At 45.6% G+C, this 21,786-nt stretch overlaps 1 protein-coding gene across 5 annotated transcripts in view; it reads right to left on the bottom strand.

The window, feature by feature from the left end:
* DMRT1 (doublesex and mab-3 related transcription factor 1) overlaps positions 1–21,786 on the bottom strand; it is a 113,550-nt gene that overhangs the window by 48,892 nt on the left and 42,872 nt on the right. For all 5 annotated transcript variants that reach the window (XM_072839500.1, XM_072839518.1, XM_072839529.1 and 2 more), the window contains exon 3: positions 19,663–19,946. In XM_072839500.1, coding sequence (XP_072695601.1) covers positions 19,663–19,946 — 284 coding nt within the window. The remainder of the gene's footprint in view (positions 1–19,662; positions 19,947–21,786) is intronic.

The raw sequence follows: 21,786 nt of genomic DNA, 5'->3' as shown, positions 1-21,786 counted from the left end.
GTTCCAATAAAACTTTATTTATTGGAAAAAGGTACACAGCCTTCATTCCCACTGGAGGACGGGGAGGAGACCAGACCACGTAGCCTGTGGCTTCACCACTAGAGTGTCTGATTTCAGTGCTCTGGGAGGTGGCCTGGCCCGGGGCTGCTTCAAAGTCCCCCAGGTAATTCTAAAGTGACGTCAAGATTGAGAACCAGTGTCCCAAATGTACTGAAAATTTCCCATACCCGAAATAAGCATGAAACCACAACATCCCCAGTATTAACTAAAAAATTCAAAAGGTTAAGTCTGACAGGCTGGTCAAAGGCTGCCAATCTCAAGTTGTATGGTATTAGAAAAGAGATTCAAACAAACTGCAGAGTTTCTATTTTAACTAAAGCTTACCAAAAAATTAACACAATTTCAAACCCATGCATGTTAATTTTTCCCTTTAATTTCTCTTAGGTTTCTAAAATGCATCAGATAGCATGGATTATTTGGAAATAAGAATTGAGATATTGGGGCAACTGGGTGGCAGTGGTTGGGCATCTGCCTTTGGCTCAGGTCATGATCCGGGGTCCTGGGATCGAGTCCTACACTGGACTCCCTGCAGGGAGCCTGCTTCTCCCTGTGCCTGTATCTCTCATGAATAAATAAAATCTTCATTTAAAAAAAGGGCTTCAAGGAAAAGAAGAAGGTAAAAAGGGTCAGACTCCATTTGAGGTTATTAAAATATGAATTTGCAGAAGCCATTTATCCCATCAGCCACATCCAACTTGAAGAATAACCTACAAATAACCATCCATGTGTTCACCTGCATGTAAGGACGGTTCTATGTATAGATGACTTCTGAACAACACAAGTTAGGGGCGTCAACCTCTCTAGGCAGTCGGAAATCCAAACATAACTTCTAACTCTCCTAAGATAAAACTACTAAATAACCTACTGTCGACCAGAAGCGTGACTGATAACATAAGTAGTAAATTAACACATATAAACAGGTTTCTTAGAATGAAGGAAGCTGGGGCGAGGGGGAAGAGCTATTAAGAAAATATAAGGAAAGGAAGGCACATTTACAGGACTGTACTGTATTTATCAGAAAAAATTTCACATAGAAGTAGACTCCTGCAGTTCAAACCCATGCTGTCCAAGGGTTGACTTGAGTATTTCTTTTTTTTTTTTTTAAGATTTTATTTATTTATTCATGAGACACACAGAAAGAGGCAGAGACATAGGCAGAGGGAGAAGAAGGTTCCCTGCAGGGAGCTCAATCCCAGGACCCCAGGATCATGCCCTGAGCCGAAGGGAGACGCTCAACCACTGAGCCACCCAGGTGCCCCCAACCCGAGTATTTCTAAATGAGTGTGTCATCTGAGACATGAAGCTAAAATCAAAATTGTGATTCGTCCAGAAAAACGTGTGGCAAAATGTGATTTCAAACTCTAGATCCCTTCTAGTTCCCTTCCAACTGAAAAACAAACAAACAAACAAAAACAACACCACAGTCCTGGCTGCTTGTGCACAGAAAACTGGGCACAAGCCTTACTTTGATCCAGTAATACTCAACTGGGGGCCATCTGTCCCCCCGGGGAACACGTGGCGACCTCGGCAGACACTCATGATGGCCTCAGCTGGCAGCCAGGAGGAGGAGGATGCGGGCCTCTACTGAGGAGAGGTCAGAGGCCAACCATGCACAGGACAGCCCCACACAGCAACAACTACCTGGCCCGGCATCTCAAGGGTACCCAGGTTGAGAAAATTTGTGTTAAACTAATCCAATCCCTGCCTGTGCTCAGCCAAAACAGCAAAGTTCTCCTGAGGAACAGAAGTTGTACACAAATTAGAGGCAGCATTTGATTCTGCTAAAAGGATGTAATTTTTTTCCTTTATGCAGGGCTGCCTTGTTTCTTCTCAAGATTTTACGTTTTTGTCCCTTTAAATTAAACAAACAAACCAAGTAAAACCTAAAAACCCAGTATTCCAGTGAATTATGACTCCCATTATTATTAGCATGTGGTAGCTGGCAAGCAAGAGGCATGTTTTATAATCTTATTACCCACCTCAAGTCTCTGAACCAGAGTGTGACCTACAGATAGGAGCTGGGCTGGTGGGGAATGTGCATGGTGTTAGTATTAACCCCAGAGGAAAACCTAAGAGCTTTGGGTTTGATTTTATTAAACCGTTGAGGACATACAGCACCGTAAATCTGAACCACAGGTTTCCTTTTTATATACCTTAGTCACTCTTTTTTATAGTTACAATAAAATCCCAACAAAACATAAAAATGTTAGACCCTACTTCCTTTAAAAAAAAAAAAAATTCCTAAATACCATTCCCTGGTTGTTTGGAAGCACTTCAGCCAGGAGGAGTGTGGTCTTGCCCTGAACTGCACGCTCCATCCAGGTGACAGCTGAGAGAGGTCCGTGAAGACCAGACCTCGGGGTCTAGTTGTCCACTGAGCCTGGCTCAGCTGCAAAGGAGGGCTGGCCATGAAAGAGAACAGACTTCTCAAGAACCATACAGGATAAAATGCCTAAGTACAAACCCTAATATTTAAAAAATAGTGAGAAGATGCCCTTGGCAGTGACTCTTGACTTACAGGCTATTAAGTTGCAAAAGCCACATTTGTGATGAACCTTTGATCTTATGAACAGAAATGTTTTTATGGAAAGGTTTATTGCAGGTCTCCTGGTGACACGAAGAGTCACTGGGGGCTGAATTTTGCCCTGATTTTGCCCTGATTAAAGGACTTCTTTAGTTTTAATAGGAAGCTTCTTTTCTTTAACATTTTATTTGAGAGAGAGAGAGAATGAGAGAGAGAGAGAGAGAGAGAGAGAGAGAGAGAGAGACATCAGAAGCAGGAGGAGCGGCAGGCAGAGGGAGAAGGAGAAGCAGACTCCCCGCTGAACAGGGAGCCCAATGTGGGGCTTGATCCCAGGACCCTGAGATCATGACCTGAGCTGAAGGCAGATGCTTCACTGACTGAGCCACCCAGGCACCCCTAGAAGCTTCTTTCATACCATCCGGATGGGATGCTTCTTCCCATGCTCACCTAATCACACTCTGTGAGCCCTCCTAGTCCGGAGACCTTACCTGTGCAGGTGTTTCACCCAAAGGGCAAGTGCCCATTCACCTCCTGAAATACACACCTCATTATCCTCTGGGATGCCACACAGCAGAGTTGGAAATAATTATTTCTAATATACAAGCTAAAAATTGCTATTATGCACACATTTCAGAGATTACTGAAACATTAACATGGCAAACGCGGACTCTTGCGACACAGCAGATTCCTACAGCAACAACCCATCCCTCCCCTCCTCCTCCCTCTGGTCCTCTGATGCTCAGTTTCTCTCACCTAGCTTCCTTAACTTCCTCCGCTCTGCTCACCTTGGTTTCTCTAGGTTCATTTAATGGAATGCCCTCCATGCCCCTTCCCCACAGGAGGGAGACAAGGGGACAGCAGGTAGAGACTAGCTTTGTGCCAACCCAGGCCCTTGTAAGAGATTCCCCCGGAAGCCTGGCGGTGGGGGGGGGGACTTCTCCAGTGAACCATGGGGGGAAAGGCTAGGTCTGAGGGTCAGCTGAAGAAGTGCTGCACGCCCCAAAATGGAAGGGAGGCTCCTCGGGGTGGAGGTGGGAGAGAAGGCGGGAGGAAGAGGATGGCCATGCAGTGTGGCAGAGAGGACAATCAGTTAAGGAATGATACCTCTAAGACACCTGAGGTTTTAGACCCTGGATTTAGCTGCAAAAAGTCTGTGACACACACAAAAGCAAAATAAAACTTGTTTGAGTGGGCCTTCTCAAACAGAATGGAAGGAAAGGACCTCAACGCCAGGTCTCAGTCAACACCAGAGTAGACACAAAACACGTGAAAACCAGCCAGGAGGGGCACCGTGGAAAAATAAGCAAGTTGTCTGCAAACACAGAATCATGACTTGAGAACATAAAGCCAGCCTCAACTCCCAGACATCCCAGGGAGGGCACACAAGGGTCCCGTCACTCTGGCATTCATTTTAAGTGGTGGACACCTCACAGGTATCAGGACGACAAGCGCACTTATCGATGGTCCGTTATGCTTGTCCTTTTTGGACAAACCAATTAAGATAGGAATATGTCCACATTAAGAAAAAAAATCAGGGACACCTGGGTGGCTCAGTGGTTGAGCGCTGAGTGGTTGAGCTCAGGGCATGATGCCAGGATCCTAGGATCAAGTCCCACATTGGGGTCCCCTCAGGGAGCCTGCTTCTCCCTCTGTATATGTATGTCTCTGCCTCTCTCTCTGTCTCGCATGAATAAATAAATATTTTTAAAAAAGAACCGTTGTATGAAATGTTTCATTTTGTGTAAACATTAACTGCATCACAACAAAACCTTTCTTATTCTGGGTCTCTGAAATGTTTGGAAGAGGGATGACTAGGTGGCTCAGCAGTTGAGTGTCTGCCTTTGGCTTAGGCTGTGATCCCAGATTCCCAGGTTCGAGTCCCACATGGGGCTCCTTGTATGGAGCTTGCTTCTCCTGCTGCCTGTGTCTCTGCCTCTTTCTCTGTGTCTCTCATGAACAAATAAAATCTTAAATAAAATAAAATGTTTGGAAAACATTGGCATATAAATCTAGTAAAAGGAAGCAAGGACCCTCAGAAACAGGTACACACAAGAAAAAGCCCAATTTTTAAAAAGGCTCCTTTTCCTGGAACCTGGAGTCAGGTACATGTCGGCAGGCGGGGGGGTGGGGGGCCCTCACAAGAAGAGAGAGGAGGGTCTGCCTACAGTCTCTGGCTGCAGCTAGCACAGCACCTCCCTCGTTTCCCAAACCACACAGCATCGATGATGCAGGATTATCTCTCTCCTGGTCAATGCCTCCGTCTGTATGGATTCACAAATCTCAAACACAAACCCTCACCTTCCACCTGAAGTCATACAGAGCTAGGCAGAAATGTAAGCATCATTTACAGGAAAGTCAGCAGAAAACACATCTTTGGTCAAGTGGCCGCTAGAAAAAGGCATAAAGAAGAGTCTGCATTTCTATAATTGGGCTAACTATCCAGACATAGGACTCCCCGTTTCCTCAAACGCATTAAGTCTCTAAAAGCCTGAAAATGCCTCCTGGGCAAGGCAGTGGGGGGTTGTAGTGGTGACATTCTTAAGGTAACTTTTTTTTTTTTGTATATTTTTTTATTGGAGTTTAATTTGCCAACATGGACATTCTTCAGAGAGTTGGAACAAATAATCTTAAGATTTGTGTGGAATCAGAAAAGACCCCGAATAGTCAGGGGAATCTTGAAAAAGAAAACCAGAGCCGGGGGCATCACAATGCCGGATTTTAAGGTAACTTTCTTGAGAAAATGTTGGTTCTCGATTGCAGGACGAATGGACTTTCAGAGGAAGAGAGTAAAAGAAAATTAAGTCAATTTATTGAGAGGTACTGGAGAGACCCGTGCTGTGTTCTCATGGAGTCCTCATAGCGTAATCATCATTAACATAAGAAGAACTGCTCCGAGGGATCGAATAATTCGCTTCCACTCATAAAGGGATTAAGCAGAGAAGCAGAATCCAAACAAAGCAAGTCGGCTTTGGAAGCTTCTCTAGGAAACCTCCCCGCCTTTCCCATTTTAAATTAAGATGTCTGCTGATTATAAAGACCTCCTTGCTGCCTTTGGCTTTTACCAGTCCTTTGAGTTTTCACTGCTTCAAGATCAAATAAGAAACTTCTTTGGGGCGGTGTGGCGGGGGGTGCAGTCTGAAAATAAGCCTGTAAACCATGCATTTGGGAACTTTGGTTTTAGGACCAGAAGCCTTAGAGGCATCCATATCTGTTTCTATCTTGATGGACAAACTTAATTAACCTTTGCTACTCTGTTCCAACCTACTCTTTTAGACAAAACTAGTGACCCACAAACAATATGTTACCATCAGAATCTCAACGGCTGTGACATCAAGAGATATAGCCCTATCAGCAGTATCGGGAAATAAGCCACTTGGATTAGCCGCTCTAAGAAATATGGATTATATTCATGTCACACATGAGCTGTCAGAAACATTAGGATACTTTTAGCATAAATCAGCAGTGTGAAGGGTGTCTTATGAGTGCTGAACATGACAGACTGCTCCGAGGGCAAGGTGAGGGACTGTCTGGGGCCAGCTTCTCAGTGTGAGCACACACTTCACCTGAGCTCATCGTAAAAACTCCAATGCAGGCTGCTGAGGGTGATGAGTACGCCCACCTCACGCTGGCTTAGTGGCATGGAAAGGCCACTCCAAAACTATGATGCACAGCCCACTTCTAGGTAACCAAAATAACATAGAAATGACCCAAAAACTGCTTTCTGAAAGTACACAGAAGAGGGGGATAGGATAGGGGACAGGATGGGAAGCCACAGAACCATGCTTAAGGACCAGAGGCTCAGCAATTTAAATTCGGTTAATCCTATGAAAGACATAGGTGTTTCTACTTTCTCTAACACATCAAATCTCAGAAAATACTAAATAAGGGACGTGACGTCCTCTAAGATCTGATGAGACGTATCATAAGATACAAAAAAAAAAAATAGGGCAGTGTGGGTGTCTCAGATGCTTAAGTGTCTGCCTTCAGCTCAGGTCATGATCCGGGGGGTCTTGGGATTGACCCCCGAGTCAGGACCCCTGCTCACTGGGGAGCCTCCTTCTCTCTCTCCCTCTGCCTGCTGCTCCCCAGGCTTGTGCTTTCTCTTTCTGTCAAATAAATAAAATCTTAAAAAAAAAAAAATCCTGTGGCACCCTTCAAGGCTTCTTGCAAGGAAAAACAAGAACACGTGCTGCCCTACTAGAAAGGTGGAGTCAGGTAAACCCTGCAGTCAGAGTCCTGCTAAGTCCCTGCAGTCCCGCTGCAGTCAGGCAAACTCTGGCTCAACACCCGCTCTCAGCAGCTGTGTGACACTGGCAAGTTACGTCATCTCCCGAAGTGTCCGGTTCCTCACCCAGAGAGGCCATGACAGTCCCTGAGGGCTGCGTGCAGGAGTCGAGCAGAACGGCAGGTTTGAAATGCTCAGACCATCAGGCTGATCAACACCCGTCCTGCTGCACGCCCAGTCCCTTCCTCCATGGGGCCTCCCTCTGTGGGCACACCAGTGGGATGGGGTGGTCCCACTCCGGGACCTCTCTTTTGGGGTGCCCTTTGGCTGGTATGCCAGGGATCTGCTAACAAAGAAGGAGACATACAAACCTTCATATTCCATACATATTTTAAGTTCATAGACTTTTTGCTTGGTATTTGAAAGAAAACTCCATTCTCTGAATTTTTTCCACTTTTCAAATCTTAAAAATTTGAAAACCCAACTCCAGATCCTACCCTGCCACTATTACAGAGACACACACACACACACACATACACACACAGGGAGAGGAATGTGCCTTCATGTTTTTAGGGGCTCATACTATTACCCAAGGGGGAATTATTTCGTCTTCCTTCATCCTCCCAGGATTGGCTGATAAGAATGCCTAAATGCCAGAAAGAATGTTCATGAGAAGGAATTCGATGAAAAGATGTGAGAAACCAACTGAGGATGGTTTTGCCCCGGTTTCTCCATCCTCTTAGGAACCTGCTCCCTGGAGGCTGTCCACAGCCAGGGTTATGTCCTGGGTGCAGGCAGTAAAGGGGGCTACTCTCTGTAGAGAATGGCTTAAAAATAATAAAATTCATGGGAACGCCCGGATGGCTCAGTCAGTTAAGTGTCCGACTCTGGATTTCGGCACAGGTCATGATCTAAGGGTTGTGAAATCGAGCCCCATGAGCCCCGTATGAGGATCTGCGCTCAGCAGGGAGTCTGCTTGAGATTCTCTCTCCCTCTCCCCCTGTCCCGCCCCTGCCTGCAGGCTCTCTTGCTTTAAAATAAATACATAAAATCTTTAAAAAAAAAAAAAAAGGTAATAAATCTCATTTAAGTCACTCTGCTTTGATTTGTCACCATCCAGTGGCAACTCTCAACAACAGCGGTGATGAGATCCTGGCCGCGCCCTGCCTTGCATCCAGCACACCAGGCTCATCCCCTCATAGGGACCACCTTCCCACAGGCACCAGAGCCCTCCCCAGGAGAGCTGCAGACTCCATCCCAGCAGCAATCAGAGAATCCATGTGTCCTTGGATTCTCCCGTCACCACTTCCCTGCGAGCTATACCTGGGGTCCGGGTGGGGAGACAGGCAAGGCTAGCACAGTGCTGGGGAGAGAGTCAGTACTCAGTACATCAATAATAATGAATGTGTGAATGAATTTCTTACACATGCTCTGTAACACAGTGAAGATTTTTCCATAGTTTTTTTTTTTTTTTTTTTTTTTTAAGATTTTATTTCTGGGCAGCCTGGGTGGCTCAGCAGTTTAGTGCCGCCTTCAGCCCAGGGCCTGATCCTGGAGACCCAGGATCGAGTCCCACGTCGGGCTCCCTGCATGGAGCCTGCTTCTCCCTCTGCCTGTGTCTCTCATGAATGAATAAATAAATAAAATCTTTTTTTTAAAAAAAGAATTTATTTCTAAGTAATCTCTACAGCCAACGTGGAGCTCAAATTTACAACCTCGAAATCGAGTCACATGTTCTACCGACAGAACCAGCCAATCAGGTGCCCCAGAGATTTTTCATAACCCCATTCTTTTTTACCTTTCTCTCATATTCCTAATATATATATTTTAAAATAGGGCAAACCAGCCTCTGTTAAGCATTCCCTTGATTTTGGTCTTTATTCAATTAATGAGGGAGGGACGCCTGGGTGGCTCAGGGGTTGAGTGTCTGCCTTTGACTCACGGCGTGATCTCAAGGTCCTGGGATCGAGTCCTGAATTGGGCTCCCCAGGGGGAGCCTGCTTTTCCCTCTGCCTCCATCTCTGCCTCTCTCTGTGTCTCATGAATAAATAAATAAAATCTAAAAATAAATAAATAAATTTAATGAAGAACACTTAGCTATAAAAAATGGGCTCCCAAAAAATTTGAGAATCACCCAGCCACGTACTTAAAAATACTGTCAAAAAGCAACTAATCTTGTATCACATTCACATCTGCTTAGGAAAAAAGGTAAACAAAAAGGGCAAACATAAACAGATAAGATTTTGGCCACCAGCCCAAGCAAATCAAATCTGAAAGCTTTCAAAAACTGTCATCTAATTATCTGGTTTATCAAGCAGATTACGGAATCCCCCGATGACTGTATTATTTATTAACCTGATGCTGCTGTGTCAGAGACCGGGTTATGTAACAATCTCACAACAGACTGATGATGCATTTTTTTTCTGCCTCCAATTGAATATGAAGCAGTCCCTGGGGTACACCAGCCCTTTGCAAGGTTTTCCAACTGATCTGTTTTCCAACAGATCACAGTGAACTTGTGTCCGAATGGAAATGAACCTGTAGGATGGTCCTGGGTGTCCCAGAGTCGCCCCAGGTTCCTAAGTACTGAGGTTATTATGCTCCACCTGAATTGCCTGGATGCTACTGGACAGCCCCAGCCAGGCTGAGGATGTCCAAGGTCTGGCCCCTGGCCCTAGATGTTTTCAGAGTCAACATCGCTGGCCCCAGGGCTGGGTTTCCAGAGGTCAGCTCTGCTTTCTCCTGTCATCCATACGTCTTGAATCACAACAGCCTGCAAAAAATGCCTGCTGTGTACCCTGCTGCAGTTAGGAGACATCCCTCACCCCACCTCTTGCCATCTGTCTGAAATGCCCACCACCTCCTGCAGCTTTGTCCCAGGCCCAGAGCCACTGGGCCCTACTGTCACCACAGCCACCAAATCCCACGAACACCTGCTCTGGCCATGGGCTCAGAAGTGTGCAAACCACCGAGCATTCCTAATCTGTGAAATGACATAGCAATACCTTCAGGGAAGGACATAATAAACACCAGGCGATGCCTGCCATGACTATGTCTTGGCATCGTCTAAAACAAGACAAAACAGCAATTCCTCCCTGCAAAGGCTTGTTAGTAAGGTGGAAGTTGGGAGGCAGAGAGTGGGGACTGCACTCATTGGGGCTGCACAGCTTGGAGAGTCTCAGGAATCCTGCCACTGCTGCACCTTTGGGTCCCTGACCCATAGAAGCTTGCTCCCCACAGGATTGAGATTATGTTGCAAAGGCCCCGGGACACTCGAGTTGTTCTTTCTCCTTAAAACAGAAGAACCAAAAGAGGCAGTAAGCCTCAGAAAGTGATAAATGTGGGACGCCTGGGTGGCTCAGGTTATGATCCCAGGCTCCTGGGATCGAGTCCTGCATCGGGCTCCCCCCAGGGAGCCAGCCTGCTTCTCCCTCTGCCTATGTCTCTCTGCCTCTCCCTCTTATGTCTCTTGTGAATAAATAAATAAAATCTTAGAAAACAAAAAGTGATAAATGGAGTCATCGAAGGAAGGGAAAGTTCACAATAGAAGCAACAAGGTCATAACCTTGGGAGAAGCCCCACACCTTCCTTTCACTGGCTCCAGACTTTCCCAGGTCTGTAGGGACTTGCATGCTTCCTTAAATAGAAGATTCCTGAGACTGGCCCTCTGACCTAGCCAAGTCCCAAACCCTCACTGAACCGGACAGCAGGGCCCATGTGCGGTGCACCGGAGGGAGTCTGACAAAATGCGGAGCCTTCACAGAACTACCATTTAAAAAAAAAAAAAAAAAAAAAAAGGAAGAAAAAGACCATAGCACTTCACCTACAAAGAGTGAAGCTGAGCATTAAGTGGACACAATCACTAAAAAATCCAGGTGAAGACCCAGAGAACTTTGCTGTTGTCATGGTGACGCGATGACTGACAGAGGTTTCCAGACTCTCTGGACTGCAGACTAGTAAGACATACAAGAGAAAGAGATGGGGAGGGACAGCAGTAGTGTTGCCAACTGAGGGCATTTATACAAAAAGAAATCCTGCCACCTAATAGGATCATTTTAGTTTTGGGTTTTTTTTTTAAGATTTCATTTATTTATTCATGAGAGACACAGAGAGAGAGACAGAGACACAGGCAGAGGGCGAAGCAGGATCCCCCCGGGGAACCCAATGCAGGTACTGAATCTCAGGACCCTGGGATCACGACCTGAGCCAAAGGCAGATGCTCAACCACTGAGTCACCCAGGTTCCCCAAGATGCTTTTAGTTTTACAAAATGTTGGAAGGGCAAACTCTCAATAAAAACAATTAAAAAAATTTTTTTAAAGTAAGATCTACACCCAGTGTGGACTTGAAGTCATGACCTCAAGGATCAAGAGTTGTATGTTCTACTGGCTGAGCCAGCCAGGGGTCCCTAAAAACAGTTTTTTGACTTGAGTAATTGAGCTTTAAGAAATACTCACTTGTCCTTATTTTCTCCTTTCTCTGCAAAAACCAGCACGAGGATAGTGAACCACTATACACATTCCCAGTAAAATAAGATGACACCAACATCCATTGCTGGTATGGAAACTGAGTAACGCACTGAGAACATGTATGAGAACTGGAGGTATTTGCGGGGAAATGGCAGTACCACCATTTCTCTGTGTCTAACCTGGATATCCCAAAATAAGCAACTAGAAAATTACTAGAATTACAGAGTTTACAGAAGTGGTCAGATACAAAATAAATATACCACATCACAGCAATAGAACCTGACACTTTCCATCAACCTAAGCTTATGTCTAATGCCTCTTTAAGGAACCAAATAAAGATTGTTTAGCGCTAACAGCTCAAGGCAAACCCACATCTATTTTAATTACCTTTTCCTAAGGAAAGAAATCGCTTGAAATGCTTTAAATTGAATTTCTTCTCATAAACTCTTCTTGTGACTGCTGGCAAACTTTGTCAGTTTTTCTTTCTTGAGAAAAAAAACAGTGTCCTTCCATCAACAGATAGTGGCCAATAACCAGCTTGCTCTAAAAGGAGAAGCCTCAGGGGAACCCTGGGTGGCACAGCGGTTTGGCGCCTGCCTTTGGCCCAGGGCGCGATCCTGGAGTCCCAGGATCGAGTCCCACGTCAGGCTCCCGGCATGGAGCCTGCTTCTCCCTCCTCCTGTGTGTCTGCCTCTCCCTTTCTCTCTCTGTGACTATCATAAATAAATTTAAAAAAATAAAAATAAAAAAAAAAAATAAAAGGAGAAGCCTCAGCTAGCTTAACCAGCCAGGTGGAGACGGGATCACAGGACTGAAGAGAGAGCACCTGACCAAGGGTCGAGGGCCCAGGGCTGGGGCCTGGCTCTCCTATGACCAGCGGTGGTCCACAAATCACTCCAACTTTCTCAGCTACGTAAAAATGTATCTCAAGTCTGCTTCACCTTAAAAACTGAAGTGGATTTTGCATTCTGCTTCCTTTTCTCAGACATGGTGTTTTTTTTAAATCTAGGAATATTTAAAAATACTATTAGGGATCCCTGGGTGGCTCAGTGGTTGAGCATCTGCCTTTGACTCAGGGTGTGATCTTGAGGTCCTGGGATCAAGTCCCGCATCGGGCTCACCAGGACCTACATCTGCTTCTCCCTCTGCCTACGTCTCCCTCTGCCTACGTCTCTGCCTCTCTCTGTGTGTCTCTCCTGCATAAATAAATGAAACTTAAAAAAATATATATTGAATATTAATTAGAATGGTCTCCCTGGGAAGATAGGGAGGGAAGCCAGGTTTAAACCACCTACACTTGCCCGGGACCCTCCTGTGGGACTTCCAAGTTCTAGATGAGGAGGGACCGTTCCTGCCCCCTACACAGCATATGTTCAAGAAGTCACTTCCTCTCAATCTTTTTAGCTAACAGATTGTGATGCTGAGCAACAGTAATGAAAAGAAGCCATATGAAAACGGGCCCCATCAGGCTGCCTGCTGTAAGACAGAGCCCATCATGGGGCAGGCTTCAAAGGGCTAGGGCTTTTGTAAGCCTCTGCCTGGCCTGCTGGCCCCAGCCCATCAAAGGTGCTAGAGGGCCATCCCAGGAATGCTCACAAGGGGGCCCCTACTCTGTGCCCCAGATGTGAGAATCCAGTTTGCTTCCTGCCTGTATCTCAGTTTCAAGCCCAGGGCTATTTACATGACTCTCAAATTCCAATCTCTTTCCAATTGATCACAGCACCCTTCCCCCAAGACCTGCTTTTTGTATTTTTGTCTGTTTGGTCCAGGAGCAGATCCCTAACACACAGTAGGATCTCCATGCATGTTTTTTTTTTTTTTTTTTAAGATTTTATTTATTTATTCATGAGAGACGCACTGAGAGAGGGGCAGGACATAAGCAGGGGGAAAAGCAGGCTCCATGCAGGGGAGTCCGATGCGGGACTTGATCCCAGGACCCCGGGATCATGACCTGAATCAAAGGCAGGTGCTCAACCACTGAGCCATCCAGGTGCCCCTGTGCATGCTTATTTAATAAATGAACACATCTGGTGAGTTGCATAATCATGAATGCGCAAGCATATCATAAGACAATTCAGACTTCGGGATCCCTGGGTGGCTCAGCGGTTTGGCACCTGCCTTTGGCCCAGGGTGCCATCCTGGAGTCCCGGGATCGAGTCCCGCATCGGGCTCCCTGCATGGAGCCTGCTTCTCCCTCTGCCTGTGTCTCTGCCTCTCTTTCTCTCTCTCTGTGTCTATCATAAATAAATAAATAAGTAAATAAATAAATAAATAAATCTTAAAAAAAAAAAAAAGACACTTCAGACTGAGCCCAAAATAACCACCAGAAGGAATGAAATCACCTGTGTTGCCATTCTGACCACACCCGAACCGTGGTGGGAATGAGAAGTCTACCTGGGAGTCTACATATCTAGGGGCACCAGCTTCCAAAAAAGCAACCCAGAGGTCCCCTGCCAGAAGAACTGAAAGGAGACCCCAGGTACAGCTACGAGCCCTCCCGTATTTATTTCTGCTCACTTGCTATGCACCTCTCCCTTGTCAACCTGGTACAACATGTTTATTTAAGAGATAATGTTGCCGTGGAGGAGTGCACAAGGCAATAAACAGCTTTTGCAGGCAATTAAATGCAGAAGTGGAATTGAGCTGCTGGTCAGTGAAACCAGCCATTCATCGTCAGTTTGTTCTAGTGTCACAAATGTTAGTCCTGTTTCACAACAGGACAGGAATATGTGATTGGGCCACAAATCTGCAGAGGCTGGAGGCAGACCCAAAGCGGTTACACCAGCTCTCAGCGCGCAGGACATTAACACAGACGAGTCTCGAGAGCTGGGAGGCTGACCTACTACACTGCCCTATTTCATTTAATAGGTTGGGCACTTAGTAGGTGCTCAATAATTATTTGTGGCTTGCATGATTTTATAGGGACACTTAACCAGAGGCCTCACCTTTACAATAAAATGTCAATGGTTTCTCTCTGCAAATAATTCTAAGCCCTCCCTACTAATCTCTTAGAAGACTAGCTTTAAAAAATTATGATGGGGGATGCCTGGATGGCTCAGGGGTTGAGCATCTCCCTTTGGCTCAGGCCGTGATCCCAGGGTCCTGGGATGGAGTCCCGCATCAGGTTCCCCACATACGTCTGCCTATATCTCTGCCTCTCTCTGTGTGTCTCATGAATAAATAAAATCTTTAAAAAAGATTATGATGATCTCCACTTCTGTCAGTTTTTTTCTAGGAGTCAGAAAGGAGTGCTTTGTTGAGAAACAGGCATGCTGCCCCCCACAACACACACTGAAACATGGATCGGCACGGGAAGGAAGGTAACTCATAGAATGGTGACTTGCTCCAGCCAGGAGTGAGGAAGAAGTCAGCTCCTAGCATCAGACAAGAAAGTAGCTGGAGGAGACGCTGCTGGAGATTCGGGCCCTCCAGGCTGAGCCAGCGTCGAACCAGGGGAAGGAGACCAGCCCAGGGCTCCCCGCATGCAGCTGTGGGACACAATGGTGGGAAAACAGGAAAAGCAAGGGGGCACCCACAGGCCGCCTTCCCCCAGGAAGCTTCCACCAGGGGGCGCAGGGCATGGGCCCAAGAACCGAGGCAGCGCACCTTCCTGAAACCACAGGGCCAGAGCTTCGATGGTGGTTCCCTACACTCCTACCCTAACAACTTATCTTATTATTTTTTTTAAAGATTTTATTTATTTATTCATGAGAGACACAGAGAGAGACAGAGATACAGGCAGAGGGAGAAGTGGGCTCCCTGCGAGGACTCAATTCCAGGACACTCAGGTGTTCTCCTAACAATTTGTTTAAAAAGTGATGGGCAGTCCGGGTGGCTCAGTGTTTTAGCGCCACCTTCAGCCCAGGGCGTGATCCTGGAGACCCGGGATCGAGTCCCACATCGGGCTCCCTGCATGGAGCCTGCTTCTCCCTTGACCTGTGTCTCTGCCTCTCTCTCTCTCTCTCTCTCTCTCTCTGTAGCTCATGAATAAATTTTTAAAAAAGTGAGTTGTCCAGTTCTTATTAATAGCAGTGACACTTACTAGTTTTACATATTATTTGTAGGTGTTCACTATTAATACTTCTCTATCACATACACATCTTAAACATACGTTGCATCATTGTAATCTATCTCTGTTTTCAGTTTTCTATTTGCTAAGTGGAATACATTCTTTCTTCCCCAACCCTGTAAAAATTATTCCACAGGGCTCCTGGGTGGCTCAGTAGGTAAAGCGTCTGCCTTTGGCTCAGGTTGTGATCTCAGGGTCCTGGGATCGAGTCCGACATCGGGCTTCCTGTTCAGCGGGGAGTCTGTTTCTACCCCTAGCCCTCCCCCCTACTCATGCTCTCTCTCGCTCTCTCTCAAATAAATAAATAAAATCTTAAAAAACTATTCCACATACAAACTTGGCCCATATTCATATCACAGTCTTCCAATAGTAACTAAAATGGGCCTTATATATACTGTATCTCATTACAAAGGGGACTGAGATAACTAGAATACATATAAAAAGAAGGCTGAAAATCAGATAGATTAAAAAAATAAGGATTAATGAAAAAATTCACCGCAGCCTGAAAATCAAATAGATTTAAAAAATAAGGATTAATGAAAAAATTCACCGCAGCCTGAAAATCAAATAGATTTAAAAAAATAAGGATTAATGAAAAAATTCACCGCAGCCAACACTGGCACAGCCTTTGTCGGTGTACACACAGAATCTTCTGCATGCAGTAATCACTTTACTTCACACGTATCCAGGCAACAGTTCTGTGAAGGTGGTACTATGCCCTCTTCACAGACCAAGACACAGAGACTCAAAGGCTATTTTGTATTTTGCTCAAAAAAAAAAAAAAAACTGGATTACAAGTTAGAAGTCAATATGGATTTTCCCACACCAGACTCCATGTTTCCCTAAACCAATAGACCTAGTCTTTCGGCCAGGCTCTATCATCCACTAGCTGTGTATGCTGAGTGAATCCCTTTTGCTCCAGACCTCTGGAGCAGGATGGGGTGAACTGGAATGAACAGGACCCACTGCAGCTCTGATAATCACTGGACTGACAGTCACCTGCCCTATTTGCAAACTGGCTGCTTGCACCTAGCAGGCTCTTGCATTTTTAATATTAGGAGTTTATTTCCAAGAAAACTAATTTTTGTGGGCATGACAACAAGGCTTTAAGTCAAACTTGTATATATATCTGGTTATAAGGTTAATCCACAGACCCTTTTACAGCCTCAGACTTAGAAGGGATGGAGAGGCCACATGGTCAAGTCCCCACATCTCAATTGTGAGGATCATTTTCTAGGTTACAGAAACATTGTAGGTTGCCTAAATATGCTTTACTGATAATCGCATTCAAGGAAATGTGTATGCAGACTCCAAAAGCAACTTTCTGATAGCAGGGAATGCAGCATATTTCGAACACTAACTGCCAAGACGACAGGAAAGCTTCAGAGGCCTCTCTCGCAGCCATCATGGGCACTGTTCTGGAAGTTTCTGCCTATTCCAACCTCCACGAGGGAAGACAGAAAATCAGATGAGGTTTCCAGAAAACCAGATGAGGTTTCTTCTTTCCAAGAAGATTCCCCCAATGAAAAGCAAAGCACTTAGGTAGAAATTCTAAGCCCTAAAGAACTAAAGAAGGCGGCCTTAGTGTTCCTATTAATTGATGGTGGTTCCCAGGGCCCTGAGTTTATGGTAGATCCAGTGGTAACCCAACAGTGCTGAGAAACACTGTGGAGCCAGACAGAGAGATTCGAACTCCAGCCCTCCTGTTTGGTGACTGTGTGACCTTGGCTAAGTCAGCCCTCTGAGTCTCAATCCTCCGCTGTAAAGAGGAGACCACATGCTATGCTTCCTGGGGCTACGAGGAGGACTCACCGCTTAGGAAATGCTAGCTGTCATTTCTGGCGCTATTACTTACTAAGAGGAATGGACTTCCACTACAGTAGCAGAGAGGGATCTATTTCTGCAAAATAATTTGTTATGTGAGAATAGATTGCCAACGGCGACTGGAGAAGAAAAAAAAACTCTTAAGCCCAGCCTTCTGGGAAAACAAACTCATGTATTAAATGATGTCTTGGCATCTCTCCTGGGTGGCTAAGCAGGGACACCTCTCTCTGTAAGTGGTGGTGCCAGAGACAGTGCAAACAGCATCCAAACTGCCGTTCCCCACAGGACTAAGAAAGTTTGGGAAAGATTCTCCCTCCCACCTGCTGGACAGAGGGTGCAGCAAAGGAGAGGGTGCAGGAACTTGCCCTTAAGGAACTCGCTCTTCACCCACAGCACCTGAGACATCTCTCCAAGATCAGGCAAGGAGGGTGGCTGAGAGACCCCGTCTCCTCCTGGCTGTCCCTCAGAGGGAGGACTTGGTTAGAGACCTCCAAGGAAACCCACGACCTCTGCCATGCCCTTCCCATGCTTTCCAGGTGGAATAAGAAACATTAATGTGTCCAGCATCATATGCCATCTGCCATCATACACCTGCTGAAAGATTCTGACAAAGTAGGAGGACATGTTCGACTCTACTGTAATGCTGATCATGATCTTGCTGGCTTTCTTTCAGAAAACACTTAAGATTTTTTTCTCATCCTTTTTCTCATAAGCCAACAGGTTCACCTTCCTACTTTATTCTTAAAGCCTGGAAGGAGCCAGAAAACCAGGATGCTTCAAAAGTAAGTCTTGCTTCCTGGGAATCTACAGGATGTGCATTTTTTGTTGTTTTTCGTTTTCAGAATTACAGGAGACTTCTTTCTCCTTTCAGAGAGGAGAGTCTCTGATAAAAATCAACCTAAAACCTACCCCCAATAATAATATCCAACTGGCACTTGGAGAGGCTTGTAGCGGTCCAGGCTGAAGATTCATAAATCACTGCAGTTCCTCTACAATCATGTTATTCTGAGTTCTCACTCCCAATGCTTTAAAAGTCTCTTTTTTAAAAAGTTTATGATTCTGGGGACGCCTGGATGGCTCAGTGGCTGAGTGTCTGCCTTCGGCTCAGGTCATGATCCTGGGGTCCTGGGATCAAGTCCCACACCGGGCTCCCTGCAGAGAGCCTGCTTCTCCCTCTGCCTATGATTCTGCCCCTCTCGGTAGAGAAATAAATAAAATTTATTTATTTCATGGAGATAATGGAGAAATAAATAAATAAATAAATAAATAAATAAATAAATAAATAAAATCTTTTTTTAAAAAGTATGATTTTAAAAATCATGTCTCATGGAGAAATAAATAAAATCTTTTTTTAAAAAGTATGATTCTAAAAATAAAATGTATGGAAAACTTATGAAAACATGTAGCCCAGTAGATTAAGGCAAACATATGAACAGGTTGAAGAAGTCTGATCCCTAAGGGTAGTGAGAGAATCCAAAAAGTGGGGTGGCTTGAATATTAAGAACATCCCCACACCTAAAAAATACAAAATGGAATAGAATCGCTCACAGGAAAATTTCAACCCACTTTTTTTTCTTTTAAAGTGGGTAATAGAAGGTCAAAGATTTGCCCTAAACCCCCAAATACATCTGTCCCCTTGTATTGGAATCAAAGCCCAGTTGACAAAACCTGAGCTGGCAAATGTACCCAAAGTAAGAATAGTTCTCCCATCTGACGGTCAGAAGGGGGCTTGGAGGTGGTGCATGCAATCACTCATGTGTCCACACTCCTGCAGCTTGGTGACCCAGCCTGGGAATGCTTTCAGCGCTTCTATCTCCTACCCAACATACTCCATGATAGAAATGGTTAAATCTGAGGGAGCTTTACAGCTCTAGAAAAATGCTCCTTCCCTGACAATGCAAAATGCTTAGTTTTACCCCAGATGTTAATTTAAAAGCTCCTGATTGCACACTAAGAGTATGATTGAGGACCTTCATTCTCAGCTTAAAAAAAAACAACAAAAACAAAAACAAAAACCTAATCTGGCACAGAATGACAGTAACCTCATTCCTTTTCTTACCTTGCTTCCATGCAAACACACAGATGATGACACTTTGCCCTCCCAGGGTGCAAATTCATCACTAAGATTACTGCCACGCAGAAGGCTGCATCCAGAACGTTCTAAACTGCTCAAAGAAACTAGGGGTGAGCCTGGAGGTGATGAGACCTCACACAGTGAGCCCCTGGTGAATCTGACTCCAGCCAGCTGGGTATTTACGCAAAATGAGAGTGAAAAATGAGAAAAGTAAAATTGCCAAAATGCAAACCCATACATGCATCCTCCTTCACAGTTCTTGCAGCCAGCCTCGGGGGTCACATGATATCACGGAACAGTGAACTTTTTTTTTTTTTTTTACGCCTTTGGCCTAATGGGTACACACGTGTGCTGCACTGGTCATATGTGTGTCCATGTGTGCTCCTGACCTATCCAGTCGCTCTGGATAACCTCTTACCTGCCACTGGTTTCCTGTCTGACCAGGCACGTAAGGTGCTGGGAGGCTCCGAAGGCTATTCTTCACAGGGGACCCCCCGAGGGGGCTTCCCACGTCCCCAGAAGAGGAATCAGCAGCCAAGGCCATGGAGTACTGCGGGTAGTTGTACAGATTGTTGTAGTAAGGAAACAGAGAAGGCTGGTAAAAGCTGCTGTAGTAGGTGGAGTCAGAGACCAGGTCAGGTGTGTTCTCCACGTGCCCTCTGCTGGTGACGGCAGGAATATCCTGGATGACCATGCGTCCCTCTAGAAAGAAAAAAAAAGACCATATGGTGTTAATGTGGAGATCCACAAAATTTCAGCTCTAATGGCGACCTACGGCCTTCCTCATCTGCAAAGGGGCAGAGCAAGGCACTGAATTGAGCTGCTTCCTCCTAGGGCCAAAATAAAGGACCTGTTTCTTTCTCTCTCTCTTTTTTTTTTAAGATTTTATTTATTTATTCATGAGACACAGAGGGACACAGGCAGAGGGAGAAGCAGGCTCCTCCCATCTGGAGCCCCTGGGATCACACCTGAGCCGAAGGCAGACGAGCCACCCAGGCGTCCCAAGGACCAGTTTCTTTTCTTTTTTCTTTTTTTTAATTTTTCTTTATTTATTCATGAGAGGCCCCGAGAGAGAGAGAGAGGCAGAGACACAGGCAGAGGGAGAAGCAGGCTCCACGCAGGGAGCCCAATGTGGGACTCGATCCCAGGACTCCAGGATCATGCCCTGGGCCAAAGGCAGGCTCTAAAACCGCTGAGCCACCCAGGGATCCCCCAAGGACCAGTTTCTAAGGCTGGTATAACTCACGACACAGCTGGCAGACCCTTGCTGGTTTTTTAAAAAAAAAAAAAATTTTTAAAAATCAGACCTTGCTGATTTTTACTGAGAATGACAAAAACATTAGTAACCTAAAGTTTGACCAGATCTAACTTCTACCCAAGTAGTCCTAATGTTAAGAAATTAGAGATCAAATCTAGCTAATTTGGCTATCCCCATCATTTTTACAACAAAATTAATCATACTTCACTTTAAATAACGTAATAGAAAAATCCCAGGGCCCTAACTATGGTAGTCACAAAGATATGTCAAAGAGCCAAAGCAAAAGGCTAGGAGTTTAAGCAAACATTGTTTCTTTCACTTCCTTCCACAGCTGATACTGTATCCTTTACAAGTCTGGACAATGGTATATAAGGAGGGTAGACAAACTTCTTCTGTAAAAGGTCAGTTAATCACTATTTCAGGCTGTGAGCCATTCAACTGCAGAACGTCCAGGTTGCTGAGTGGTTGTGTTTCCAATAAAACTTTATTGACAAACACAAGCAGTGGGCTGAAGCTGCCTGAAGGCTGTAATTTCTCAACCCTGGGTCTAGATTTTAAAACTGTGTCGATTCCAGTAAACAAGCAGACTTCTCAGTCATCTCTCCAATGGACATCCATGAAACAATGTTCAAAGAGTAGGTCCAGGTACCTGAAATGGCTGCAAGGGGTCAGGATGCCCCCTCCCAGGAAGTCTACCATCTAGGGTGAAACATGTGATGGGATTATAAATAACAGCAAGGATTATCACATAATACTGGAAGACCCATATGTTTTATGGAAATCCAAAGGCTGGAAAGATGACCTGCAGCCTAGAAAGGATCAGAGAGATCTTGGGGGAAAACTGCACCCCAGCTGCACTTTCATGGAGAAGCAGAAAAGAGGTGAAAAAAAGCGAACAAGAGTGCTGATAAAAGGACAGCAAGGACAAAGCAATGGGAGCAGGAATGTAGTAGAGTTGGGAAGTGCTGGACAGGGAGGTGGGGTTGGAGAACTGGCTGGGGTGCGGGGAGGAGAGGCAGAGCTGGAGCAAGGGATGGAGAAGCCTTCACCCAGCCCTCCCAACCCTGCAGGACCTCGGAGGATTTCAGGGTCATATCTGTGTTCTGGAGCCATTTACCTGGTGGCAATCTTAGGACAAGCGAAGACACAGCAGGCCTGCAACCAGGACTGAGGAGCCTATGCCATGGACAGGGAGACGTAACTCAGTAGAACTGGAGGGGCTGGCAGGACATCAGAAGGAGGACGCAGGAGGAGGCAGGGAGGCTGACGGCGGGGGCGGGGGTG

This window comes from Canis lupus, chromosome 1, assembly GCF_048164855.1.
Source record: "Canis lupus baileyi chromosome 1, mCanLup2.hap1, whole genome shotgun sequence".
NCBI lineage: Eukaryota > Metazoa > Chordata > Mammalia > Carnivora > Canidae > Canis > Canis lupus.
This window is presented reverse-complemented; position numbering and strand designations above follow the sequence as displayed.